A 13,742-nucleotide genomic window follows, 5' to 3' on the forward strand; every position below is an offset into this window, starting at 1 on the left:
CTGAGTGAGAAGATAAGCAGATCTACTTGGTGATGCGATACTTTTTGCCCTTTATGACACCCCTTATTTCAAGCATCATCTTGAACTGCTAGTTTATCCTGTGCATCCTTCATGAAAATGTTCTTGTACAAACAGTCTGTGTGTAGTACAAAACATCAACATCACCTTGTGCATCAGCTGTGCTTTGAGTGCTCTGTATAATTTTTGTGTGACCATCAAATGTAGCTATTGTTGCTGCTGTGTATAATTACTTCTTTTTTTTTCAAACAATTTAATTGAAGCGTGTACTATACAAGAGTAATTTGTGAATTTTTACATAAATACAGACCTTGATTTTTTGCATGTATATTTCAGTGTTTGCTTACTGCCTAAGAGTTTTTATTAAATGAGTTTGGTGCCAGCAAAATTATACTAATGGACAGGCTTTAAACCATTCCTTTTTAACAGTCATATTTTGTTGGTAGCTATGCTTAATCCCTAAACGTCAGTTCTTACAAAACTTTTCTGAATGATTACCATATTGCCCAGCATCAAAGACACTTTTCTGAAGTGTCAGAAATTTCCCATGTGTCCTAGAGGCCAAAGTTAAAATTAAGTATGTGTATAATTTACAATTAGTTAAAACTATAAATTACACGTTAAAACTATAAATTAACAAAGTACCCACAGGCAGTCTGCAGACAAGCAACAATCTTTTTTTTTTATTTTCCTAGTCAGAAGTGGATGCATCTTTGAGGCTGAAGTGGCTTTGAAGCTGGTAAATACAGTAATGACCCATTCAATATTTTTACATTTCAATACAGTAATCAAGTTATTACATTAGTCCTTTATAATTCTAGAGGTTACCCTGTTACTTAATACTAAGGTTAATTATGTTATTTAGATCAAACCCATTATTGAGGTAAATCATATCTTCAATCAATATATTTGCTCTCAGGCTCTTAGTCTTGTGCATTTGTGTGCTTTACAGATTAGTTGCACATGCTGTTTTGAGACAAGGTGAAGTAAGACAGTGATTTTGTTGTTTGTTCTTACAGTATAAACTCTTTAATCATAATCACTATTCTTATTCCATGCAAAATCAACCTATATATACACAGTTGAAGAGATTTAAAAGAAGAAACCTCATGGTGCATGTGGCATCAAACTCCATTGGGCTGAAACAATATGTTTCTCTCATTTTTCTGTACATCCCTGTAGCAGTTGAACATGCAGCTGGGCTTCCCAGGACCAATGCAATGGTCTTTCTCTTTATGTGATGTACCATTTACAGATTATAATTTTCCATTAATCATTAATATGATATTGTTATGATACAATAAAGTTTCATACATACTTACCTGGCAGATATATACTTAGCTATCGACTCCGTCGTCCCCGACAGAAATTCAAATTTCGCGGCACTCGCTACACGTAGGTTAGGTGATCTACCGCCCTGCTCTGGGTGGCAGGACTAGGAACCATTCCCGTTTTCTATCAGATTTTCTCTTCCACCTGTCTCCTGCGGGGAGGCTGGGTGGGTCATCAATCGTATATATCTGCCAGGTAAGCATGTATGAAACTTTATTGTATCATAACAATATCATTTTCATACATTCAACTTTCCTGTCAGATATATAGTTAGCTGATTGACACCCTTTGGTGGAGGGCAAGAGACAGCTAACTACTGAATAGACAGGTAAACAACATACTTGGTTCCTACCTTATTAGGAGGAAGACTAAAAGTCAGTTACCACTCGATCTCCTAGTGAAGAGATGTGAAGGCCGCCTGTGCGACATCTGACACTTCCCTGCACAGGAAACCATGAACGCATCCGACAAGAGGGTTACGTACACTTATTTAAGGATCGGTGCTCGCTCCAGTACCCAGAACCGTCTGTGCTGACACAAACGGACCTAGAGAAAAACATTTCTCATACGTAACGCGCACATCCTTCAAGTAATGAGATGCAAATGCTGAGTTGCATCTCCAATAAGTTGCATCCAAAATATTCTTGAGAGATATATTTCTTTGGAACGCAATAGACGTCGTGATTGCCCTTACTTCATGAGCTCTTACTCTTAATAGTTTAAAAGAGTCATCTGGGCAGTTCTTATGCGCCTCGGTAATCACTTCTTACAAGAAGGCTAAGGCATTCTTAGACATCGGTCTTTTGGGGTCCTTTACCGAGCACCATAGACCGTGTTGCGAACCCCCCAACTGCTTCTTTCTGCCCAGATAGAATTTAAGCGCTCTGACCGGGCAGAGGGACCTCTCTGCCTCTCTGCCTACCAGACTAGTCAGACCTTTTGCCTCAAAGCTCCTGGGCCAGGGATTCAAGGGATTCTCATTCTTAGCAAGAAAGAGAGTCTGGAACAAACAAATCGCAGAGTCTCCCTTGAAACCAACTCGTGACTCAAGGGCGTGCAACTCGCTGACTCTTTTTGCCGTAGCGAGAGACAGCAGAAACAGACACTTCCTTGTGATATCTCGAAAGAAAGCAGTGTGAGGTGGTTCGAACCTTTCAGAAGACAGAAATTTCAGGACCACATCCAGATTCCAGCTCGGAACTCTGGGTTCTATTGATTTTGATGTTTCGAAGGAACGAATGAGATCGTGTAAATCCTTATCATTTGTCAAATCTAATCCTCTGTTTCTGAATACAGCCGAAAGCATACTCCTGTATCCCTTAATAGTCGGTACAGAGAGATGGGATTTTTCCTTCAGGAAAAAAAGGAAATCCGCAATTTCGGTCACAGAGGTATTGGAGGAGGACAGCTTCTTCGACCTACACCAACTTCTGAACACCTCCCACTTCGATTGGTACACTCGCCTAGTAGATGATCTGCGGGCTCTGGCAATTGCGCTTGCCGCCTTGCGAGAAAACCCTCTCGCTCTGACGAGTCTTTCGATAGTCGAAAGGCAGTCAGAGCAAGAGCGGGTAGGTTTTGATGGTACCTCTCGAAGTGGGGTTGTTTGAGCAGATCTATCCTGTTTGGAAGAGATCTGGGGAAGTCCACCGTCCACTCCATTACCTCTGTGAACCAAATTCGGGATGGCCAATATGGGGCTATCAGAGTCATTCTTGTCCCCTTCGAGGCCACGAACTTTCTGACTACTTCCCCCAGTATCTTGAATGGGGGAAAAGCGTACACGTCTAGCCCTGACCAGTTCAGGAGAAAGGCGTCTATTGCATAAGCTCTGGGATCTTCTACTAGAGCGCAAAATGTGTCTATCCTCTTGGAGAGGAACGTGGCGAACAAATCTATTTGAGGCTTCCCCCAAAGAGACCAAAGACTCTGACACACTTCTGAGTGAAGGGTCCATTCTGTTGGAAGGACCTGGAACCTCCTGCTCAGTCTGTCCGCTCTCACGTTCCTCTCCCCTTGGACAAACCTTGTTAGGAGAGTTACATTCTTTTGATTTGCCCAAATCAGCAGATCTCTTGCCAGTTCGTATAGGGCGAGAGAGTGAGTTCCTCCTTGTTTTCTCACATAAGCCAGAGCGGTGGTATTGTCGCTTGTCTGAGTTTATCTGCACTACTCCGTTTCTGACTATGTGTTCGAAGCTCTTTAACGCTAGGTGAATTGCTAAGAGCTCCTTGCAATTTATGTGCCATGACACCTGCTCTTCCGACCAGGTGCCTGACACTTCTTTGGAAACTAAGGTTGCACCCCAACCTGTCTCCGACGCGTCTGAGAACAATATCAGGTTTGGGTTCTGTACTTCTAGGGACACTCCTTTGTTCTCTTCTAAAGGGGTTAACCACCACCTTAATTGATTCTTTACTTCTGTTGAGATTGGAAAAGTATCTGAGAGCTGTCCTGTCTTCCAATTCCAACTCCTTCTCAGGAAGAACTGTAGCGGACGGAGATGCAGTCTTCCTAGAGGAAAGAACTGTTCGAGCGAGGAAAGGGTCCCCAGAAGGCTCAACCATTCCCTCGCTGAACTGCGTTCCTTCCCTAAGAAGCTGGATACTGTGGTGCAACCTTTCTTTATTCTCTCTAGAGAAGGAAATACTCGAAAACCCTGAGAATCCATCCGAATCCCCAGATAGACCATGTTCTGGCTGGGGATCATCTGAGATTTCTCGAGGTTTACGATCAATCCTAATGACTTCGTCAGTTCCAAAGTCGTTGAAAAGATCCTCCAAACATCTGCTTTTGAGACCTGGCCTGATTGAGCCAGTCGTCCAGGTATAGGGAGACGTTTATCCCCTTCAAATGAAGGTGTCTTGCTACATTTTTCATCAAGTCTGTGAAGACTTGGGGAGCCATGGACAGGCCGAAACACAGGGCCCTGAACTGATAGATCCTTCCCTCCAACATGAAACAAAAGGTACTTCCTCGACGAATGATGAATCGGGAATGTGGAAATATGCGTCTTGAAGGTCTAGGGACGCCATCCAATCTCCTTGACGGAGTGCTGCAAGGACTGAAGCAGACGTTTCCATGCTGAACTTTTGTTTTTCTACGAATCTGTTCAGCGCACTTACATCCAGTACTGGTCTCCATCCCCCCGAAGCTTTCGCTACTAGAAACAAGCGATTGTAAAACCCCGGGGAGCTGTGATCCAGTACCAGCTCGACTGCTATTTTGATGTCCCACATCTGCTCTACCATTTGACGAAGAGTATCCATCAGTACAGGGTCCCTGTATCTGGCGGACAGTTCCCTCGGTGTTGTTGTCAGGGGAGGGCTGTCCTTGAATGGGATATAATAACCCTTCTTGATGATCGATATCGACCAAGAGTCGGTTCCTATGTTTGCCCAGGCTTCCGCAAAGACTTGCAACCTGGCTCCTACAGGTGTTTGGAGAATCGTTTCTTCATTTTCCCTTCTTAAAGGGTCGGAAGGAAGATCTTCCCCTTTTTACTGTTGTCTTCCTTCTGGAGATCGATCTAGCTGGAGGGCCTCCTCAAAAGGGCTGCTGCTGAGCTGGACGAGCCCCTTTCTTTTCCTCATTGGCCACAGGTCTATTCTTCCTTGAAGACTGCCTTAGGAGATCTTGAGTGGCCTTCTCAGTTAGTGAATGTGCAATGTCTCTCACCAACTGAGAAGGGAATAAATGTTCTGAGAGAGGAGCGAACAACAAAGCGGACCTCTGCGAAGGAGAGACGGCCTTAGTGAGGTAAGCACTATAAACCACCCTCTTCTTTAGCATTCCCGCACCAAAGAGGGAGCAGACTTCCGCCGATCCATCTTGAACAGCTTTATCAATGCATGTCAAGATACTATGCAAGGCTTCGGGGTTTAGATGTTCCGTTTCCTGGGACTTCTTAGCCAAAACCCCAAGGGACCAATCCAGGAAGTTAAATACTTCCAAGGTGTGGAAAAGTCCCTTGAGGAGATGGTCCATCTCCGAAAGACCCCATGTTGCTCTGGCCGAGTTCAAGGCGTGTCTCCTCGAGGAGTCTACAAGACTCGAGAAGTCTGATTCGGCCGAAATGGGCAGAGACAATCCCATATTCTCTCCCGTCTCATACCATATGCCTCTTCTACCCGTTAGTTTGGCAGGAGGCATACAAAATACTGTCCTTCCTAACTCCTTTTTTGTCTTGATCCAGGAGTCAAGCGATTGTAGGGCCCTCTTCATGGATATGGCCGGTTTCATTTTCAGGAAGGACGAAGACTTGTGCGCTTTCGTACTCGAAAAGAGCGAGCGTGGAGAAGGAGGAGCAGCTGGAGTCAACGAATCTCCATACTCTTCTAAAAAGAGAGAAGAAAGAACTTTATAATTCGAAAGCCCTTCTTTATTTGTAATCTCGTCTTCCGAAATGTCCTCTAAGTTAAGAGGATCGGAAGGGAAAGGCTCCCTTCTTTCGTCTGTCTCCTCCCTTGATTTCTTCCTCTCCGAAGAAGAACCACTTCTAACAGGAGAGGGACTAAGAGTTATTCTCTCTCTACGCCTATCCTTAGGAGAGTCTTGGATAGTTTGAGCTTGGCGCCTGGACGACTCCTGGCGGTTGTCAGGCTCTTCTTGTAAAGAATGCGCCTGGCGCTTAGCAGGAGTATCTTGCTCAGAATACTCCTGGCGCCTGGCAGGCGCATCGCGCTCCGAATACTCCTGGCGCTTGGCAGGCGCATCGTGCTCCGAATACTCCTGGAGCCTGGCAGGCGGATCGCGCTCCGAATCTGTTAGGCGCATTTCGCTTGGCAGGCGCATTGCACCTAGCAGGCGCTTCGCTCCTATCAGGCGCTTCCTCTCCTCTAGTTGGATCTTGGCGCTTGGTTGGCATTCTGGGCCTCGAACGATCTAGAGAATAATCAGGCTCTTTGCGCCTGAAAGACTATTCTCTTCCCGTGATTATTTCGAAATCAACTTCACTATCAGGTGTTCTCTGGCGCCTACTTGGCGCCTGGCTTCTGGCTGGCGCCAGGCACTTGGCAGGAGTTACTTCCTTTTCAACTTCTCGCCTGTCTGATGCTCCGCTCCCCCCAGAGATGGCCGCCTGTGCGACAACTCCCCTGGAAGGCTCGTTGCGCCTGACAGGAGATCGGTATCTACATCTTTTTACAAGAAGCCTATCGTCCTTTCTACGAGCAGGCTCCTTGGAAAGTACTCCTACCAAAGACGCTAGTTGTTCCTGCATATTTATCAAAATCTTCCTGGTAGAGGACTCCTCCTCATTCGAAGCAGGAGAGGGAGATCTGGAAGGCGCTCGAGGCTCCCTTACCGTCCATGGATCTAACTCCTTCCTAGCCCCCTTTACTACCGAAGGCGCATCTTCTTCAGAGAAGCTCTTTTCGGAGAAGGAGAACCTGAAGACGAAAAGCACTCTCGTAGGACGCTTTTCCTATAGCGGTCCCTGGCAGTCTGAGACGTAACAGATTCTGCCGAAGGGACACCTGATCGTTGGGGATTCTCCACGACCTCCGTAAGGCTTTCGACTTTCCTTCTCCTCTGGGCCAGGGAGCTTGGAAGCGGTCTAGGCCTGGGAGCGTCGCAGAGACGACCAGACTGGGGACACTTATATCACTCGAAAAATCCCATTCACTTTGCTTACCTTCCAATGCTGCCATTTTTTCCTGCATTTTTTGAAGGGAAGCTCCGAGTTCTGCAATTTCCGAAGCAGATTAAGAGGGGTTAGCAACCTGTGATCGGGCTGATAAAGAATGAGAATAATTATAAGAAGAAGAAGCTACAGAACTAGATAGAAGTTCACGAGATCTAGATTTACTACGGCTTTTGTAAACCGCCTTCCTCTCTCTATCTTTCTCTAACTTCTTCCAGTAAGAAGCTAAATTCTTCCATTCTTGAGCACTCAGTCTTTCACACTCATTACATGTGTTCTCAATCGAACACTCAACTACTCTACATCCACGGCATGCAGTGTGAGGATCTACCGAAGCCTTCGGAATCCTCACTTTACAGCCCTCATTCACACACACTCTGAAACTAACACTAGAGTCAGACATATTCAAGAAAAATCCAAAGCCAAGTCCAAAAACAATTCCACGATAGCGAATGCCAAACAACATCCAAGTACGTCACCAAAAATCAGTCGAAAGATGATCAAAAGCGTTGAAAAAAGAATTCCAGTTAGGCGGTAGTAACAACAATGTTGACACCACCGGCGACAGAGAAAATCTGATAGAAAACGGGAATGGTTCCTAGTCCTGCCACCCAGAGCGGGGCGGTAGATCACCTGACCTACCTGTAGCGAGTGCCGCGAAATTTGAATTTCTGTCGGGGACGACGGAGTCAATAGCAAAGTATATATCTGACAGGTAAGTTGAATGTATGAGAAAAAAATTTTTTTTACCTTAACTATTCATTTTAGCTTTTAGAAAGTTACATACTTTTTTAAATTTTCACTGATAACTACTGAACTGTCACTGAGTCATTATAATGCTCCAGTCTTTAATTTTTTGTGACCACACTAAATTTCAGTGATTTCCTGTAGATTTTATCAATTTCAGAGTTCTAATAATACTCTTCAATATATAATTCTAGCTTGTAATAATACTCTTCAATATATAATTCTAGCTTGGAGTTCATTTTGTAAGTGTAACGACTATGCAGAGCAAATTCTTGTCAGGAAAATTTGTTTATTCAGTTATTTTGCCCTTACCAGAGTCACAGTAATAGCTCTCCATTGTCTCAAGCTGTAATTTGTTAACTTTGACAGCTTGGTGTTAAAGGAATTCATATTGTTATGGTAACTGCAATTTTGGTAAAATTTCCCTTGCAACTGCCTTTGGGGAATTACTTAGTATTAATCATAACACAACATATCTGTGTAGGAAAGGTAATATGTCCTGAAGTACCTTTACATTACTTTTAGATAGGTCCCTCATATGTAGTACCCTTCAAGCAGTGGTGAACACTGTGCTGATCAGAAGTGTATAGTATGTAAGGAATGGTTCTTGAGCCAAAGGTATACTATGTACGTATGACAAGCAGAGTGGTAACTATTGTACTTCTACTTCAGGTGTCAGCAAGTGGTTGGACTTGGCTCCTGTTCGAAACTTCACCACCAATTCTGTCAATTCTTGAAATGAAAAATGTTTAAAATTATTTGTATTTTTCCTAACTTACAAATTCTGTCTTAACATATAGGATTAATTTTTGGCACGCTGGAAATCTGGCTGTTAAAACTTTTTGCAAGGTGGTTATGGTAACAGTTACCAAAGGTAGAGGTGGAAGTACCGCCCACCTAATTGAAGTGCACTCCAATCTGTGCAGTTAAAGCCCTCTCCTCTTCCCTGTATTTCAAATACATCTTGATACTCTGCATACTTTAAGCAGGCACTTAGCACTGTCAAATGATCTTTTACTAGATTTTACCTACTTGGCATTACTCATAAATCCCCTGATGGGGCCTATCAATGAAGCCAGCTAGTACTTTCAGTTGAGAGGGATCCAGTTTCATCAATCCTCATTATCTTCATGACTTAAGCCTTCATAACCAGGCACACACAGAATCATATTTTCATGGAGTACCAGTCTTTATCCATATTTAGCTGTTGGGGCTTTTCTTTTTTCATAGAGCAAATCCATTACTTATGGGACCATCTGTGATTTCAAGTTTTCATTCCAACTCCACTGTATGCATTGGAGGAATCAATATTCTGCAACTACATCCACCTTGGGGGAATATGACTTCCTGCAACTTCAACTACCTTAATCTTAAAAAGGCTCATCTACTTTGCCTTCTCTCCAATGTTGCAACACAAGTTATTCATTATTAATGGTTTCATTATAACAACCATGACAAATTTTTTTAATCAATTTGCATTTCTCATAGCTAACAAACCTTTGGTCTTAACAATAGGATTCCCGTGATCAAGGTTTTTGGCTGCTACAAACACAAAACCTCATATGACTTGCAGTAGGTGCAGAGCTAATTATTGTACCATTACCAATCCATGCCCAGAATGTCGTTCCTGGCCTAAGTTGCAGGAGGGTGTTTTACAAGAAGAGGGAACAAGAGGGAACATCATAGAGTTTCTACTCTTCCTTCTTGGGAGGGTTTTTCTTTTCCTCGTCTGGACGATTCGGCTTCTCCCTCTACTATGAGCACTCTCCCTTCTGCACGTGTACCCCTGTCGCCTTACTTTTCTTCCATTGATTCGTCGTTGGAAGTATCGGGAGTTGTACAGGATGATGATATGTTTAATGTAGCCCCCTCTCTCTCAGGTTCCAATACTCTTCCCGAGAGGGAGGAGGCTACGCCACCTAATTCCCTTGTTTCAAATGCTAAATCAACCAAGATGGCGGCTGTTTGGGCGTCGCTTGGCCTATTGTCGCATTTCATGGAGGTTCGTAACCCCCCTCCCAGCCCCTATAGCAATCCTGCCTCCCCTAGGACTCCTTTACGTTGGCTCTCGTGTGCTGCCACCTTGTGGAACGTCAACGCTTTTTGGGTCGCTCCTTATTGCTCCACCAGCGAGGCCATCGACCAGTGCTGTCATGATGTCATGATGTCATTTCCAGCATCTGCTCAGCTTATGACGTTAGATGCAGTGGCCTCTCATCCTCCTGTTGTTATGACGTCATCCCTTTCTGGTGTGACGTCATTGCCTTCTCTCCCTGAGCCTACGCATGGTTTGTTTCAAGCCGCTGTGTTCAAGAGGCTGTTTTTGCAAAGAGGAAGAGTTGTAAACAGTGATTCTTCCCCTCCTCCTGCTAGCAATAGATCTTGTAGAGGGGGGAATTTCACTTCTCCTGCTTCTTTGCCACCCCCGCCTCTTTCTCGTGTCGAACATTGGAGGATTAAGGACTTTGTGGCTTCGTCTTCTGCGAGTGAGAGGAGTGCATTGCCATCCACTTCACACGGCCGTGTCTCTCTCTTGTCTATTCGTGTTTGAGAGGTTGGAGGTGAGGCTCATGGAAGGAATGCATCCTCGACTTCGATATATGGGCGTGTCTCTCCTGTATGTGCGGATAGTGCATTGTCAACTTCCCTTCACAGCTGTGTCTCTCCCTCACATGCAATTATTCATGACAGGAGGAGTGTTGAGAGCGATAAGAGTGATTCGCCATCTTCCATACGTAGACATGATTCATCCTCGCACGTATGTGTTGGTGGTATCAGAGGTGCTAGCCCCCGTTCCTGTTCCTGTGCCAGTTTGTCAGTGTAAGGATGATAAGACGCCGATTAAGAGGTCAAAGGTTTCTGACGCGAAGGTGTCTCCTGCTACTTCCAAGAATTCTTTGCTCGGTAAGGCTGCTGTTGACGGCTGAGAATGAGATACTTCCCTGGTCCGCGCATGCGTTTCTTGTTCTCCTCCTAGAGATGTAACCTAACCTTAGGAGTAAATCTCCTTCAGGTAGTTCTCTTCAGCGTCTGTCCTTATCAAGGGACCGTGCTCGGTTGTCGTCTCATGGACGTGTACTCGACTCATCGCACACCCATACCATATGTGATTCGTCCCGTGAACACGTATGTGGTTTGCCAAGCAGACGTGTACGTAGTTCGTCCCATGAACACGTACGTGGTTCGCCGAGTGGATGTGCATGCATGGTTCATCCCGCGAATGAGTATGTGGTTCGTCACATGAGCATATATGCGGTTCGAGTCGTGACCTTGTACGGATTCCGTCGTGTGTCAGTGAACCCTCGGTCTCGGGATATAAACAATGCTTTACAAAAAAGAAAAAAAATCATGATTTTCTGTGCAACCTTGCCTTCCCCTTACTCTTCAGATGGAAGATAGTGAAGAGGAATTAGAAAAACATTGCCTTGTAGCACAAGGGAGTCTGCTGACATGCTTGAGGGGTTTCTTCTCCCAAATTTCTTACACTGGAGAGTTAGGTCCATTTTACAAAGAAAATCTATTTATGATAAGTGGGTCTGTATAAAACCATGTTTTACTATAAAAACATCAAGCCTATCCATCTTACTTTCAACCTATTTTGTTAAGTGCTTTAGACTAGGAATAGATAAAAATTAACCTGCAATTTTGTTCTAATATTCTTGAAGACCTCCTCTCTGTCTCACCATGCCCAAGGCTGCAGAGAATTAAAATCATACCAATTGAATACTATGTAATGTCTCATAATTTCTGGTATGTACTTGCTTTTGCAAAGAACAGTTTTAGTTTCTTCAACAATAAACAGTTTCTAAACAACAATTGCACCACATATACAAACCATCACCCAACAAGTTTTTTGTTTTAATTTGAATGAGTATGTATAATAATTTTCTAATGTCAAGTACTTTGTCAATAACTAGAATTGGAACTCCCTTGCATTTCTCAAGGATAAATAGTCTGTATATAGTAAGCCAACTGCTGTACTATAAAATGAAAAAGTAGTTTGCACAGTAGAGGCAAACACTATAAAATAAAAAATTAAATTTATATGAGCCATACACCACAAATTTAAAAATGCTTAACACTTGGCTCAGCCAAGCAAATCTACTGCCAACTAGCTGTGCTTCAAGAAAGATTCACTGGGATAAGAGATGATGAGTAAAATTGTTTGCAACAACTCAAACGTATCATTAACATCTCAAAATATGTGTTACATTCCACTATCAGAATACAACAAAAGGCATTTACAAGTTTCAGCTTCTCTCACAGCACAGGATGGAGATTATATGCAACACTTCTTACTATTAAGCTAAAAAAACTCCTGAAACCAAGGCTCAAGCAAGGAATAACTTCTGAGACATAGTTAAGAACTTTAAAACATAAAATTTCTGCTAAGATAAGATGCTGTTAATGACAAAAAGGCTTATAAATCTTTAACATCACCATCATCTCCTCCACTGTTATATGATGAAAGAGCCACTGTGAAATTCAGCTTCTCATGTCTTTCCTGTGCTTTGTGTTCCACTAATCTTCACTCACCTTAAGCCTTCCTTGTAACAGCTCTCATACAAATTCACTTAACGAGAACCCATTAAAATTCATTTTGCATCTACCTCAATTAAAAAATTTCCATTACCTTTACATAATTTTGTCGGTGTGTGTCAAAAAACCTTATAATAAACTTAAGTCACCAGAAGGGATTTACAAATTCTACACATTGCTGTTCTACATATAATGTTTTAACCCTCACTTCATCTCAGCAACTTCTGTCTTTTCTAAAACTGCCATGTTGATGTCTAAGCATTTTATCTTCCTACAACCTTAAGAGATTAAGCATGAAGAATATTTTCATCACAACCATTGTAAATGCAAGTCTCTAGTTGTCACATTCAGTTAGGCTTTGTTTCCTCATTCCATTATCCTGCAATACTGCCTAGTTAGTATGAGAGGTGTCTTTTAATTCTCACCTTGAACTATCTTTACAGTGGTTCCATCATATCAAAGTACTTTCCATTTTGTAAATTTCTTTATTACTGATTCTTCTTCAAAACCCATTTATTCACTCATCAGTAAATTCAAAGCCTGTTCAGCTGCTGGTGTATTAATAAAATGATCTCACTCATAACTTTTTCATGAGCTAAAAAAATATAATAAATAATTAAATAAACTCAAATGAACTTGGAATTAGGAATACTAAGAAACCATATAAAAAAGTATTAACCACATGTAAGGCTTCATAACTGATTGGGCCTATTTGTATAAATAGAGTAAGGTACTCAAAATTGGGCTCTTTGAACTTCTTGGTAGTGAAAAGCCAAAGAAAATAAAGATGCAATGAAATAAGCAAAATGCTATGCAGTGGTTACTAGCTTACAAAAAATGGTATCAAGAAATATGAAACATTCAAAAAAATGACAGCAAAAACATATAAATTAAAAATCACACCACATAAGCAATTCATGTGCTTAATGCTATGTAAACTTGATGACTAAAGACTTGAAACTGAATGCAAGAACTAGGGTTTTGGAATAAGGGAAAGAGGTTATTCAATGCCTTTTGAAAGCATAAGACAATCACCTTGGTGTATTTCTATTTAGTATGCCTTTTGAATACGGAATACGCTCTAATAATGCCCTGAATTGTAATTCACTTGGTTCAGTAGATGTACTAGACCCACTCTATAGTACATGGAACACTCACTTTTTTTAAAAAGTGAAACATAATAAAAAGAATTTTAGTCATTTGTTCACTCATCATTACATCACAGAACACTCCCCATAGTCTTATAATGCATTTACTCTCACTTTAGATGTGTTATTTAGGACTAGTGTCATATTAAGATATAGGAAAATAAGAAAATTTGCATTTATGTAGGAACAATTTCAACAATTTCTGCTGTAATAAGTGAATAGATTTTCAATCAAATAAGCAATGTGATTGGCAGGAATCAAGCATTGATTATCTATGAAGAAATGAGCTGCAAGAAACACGACTAGAATATAGA

At 42.3% G+C, this 13,742-nt stretch overlaps 1 protein-coding gene across 1 annotated transcript in view; it reads right to left on the minus strand.

Annotated features, from left to right (window-relative positions):
• Nucleotides 1-78: 78 nt before the first annotated feature.
• The window catches only part of LOC135205441 (mitogen-activated protein kinase kinase kinase 4-like), a 95,572-nt gene continuing 81,908 nt past the window's right edge, over nt 79-13,742 (minus strand). Inside the window, exon 9 of the mRNA XM_064236030.1 lies at nt 79-136. Coding sequence (XP_064092100.1) covers nt 94-136 — 43 coding nt within the window. The 3' untranslated portion in view covers nt 79-93. The remainder of the gene's footprint in view (nt 137-13,742) is intronic.

Source organism: Macrobrachium nipponense, chromosome 24 (assembly GCF_015104395.2).
Source record: "Macrobrachium nipponense isolate FS-2020 chromosome 24, ASM1510439v2, whole genome shotgun sequence".
In the NCBI taxonomy this organism is placed as follows: Eukaryota; Metazoa; Arthropoda; class Malacostraca; order Decapoda; family Palaemonidae; genus Macrobrachium; species Macrobrachium nipponense.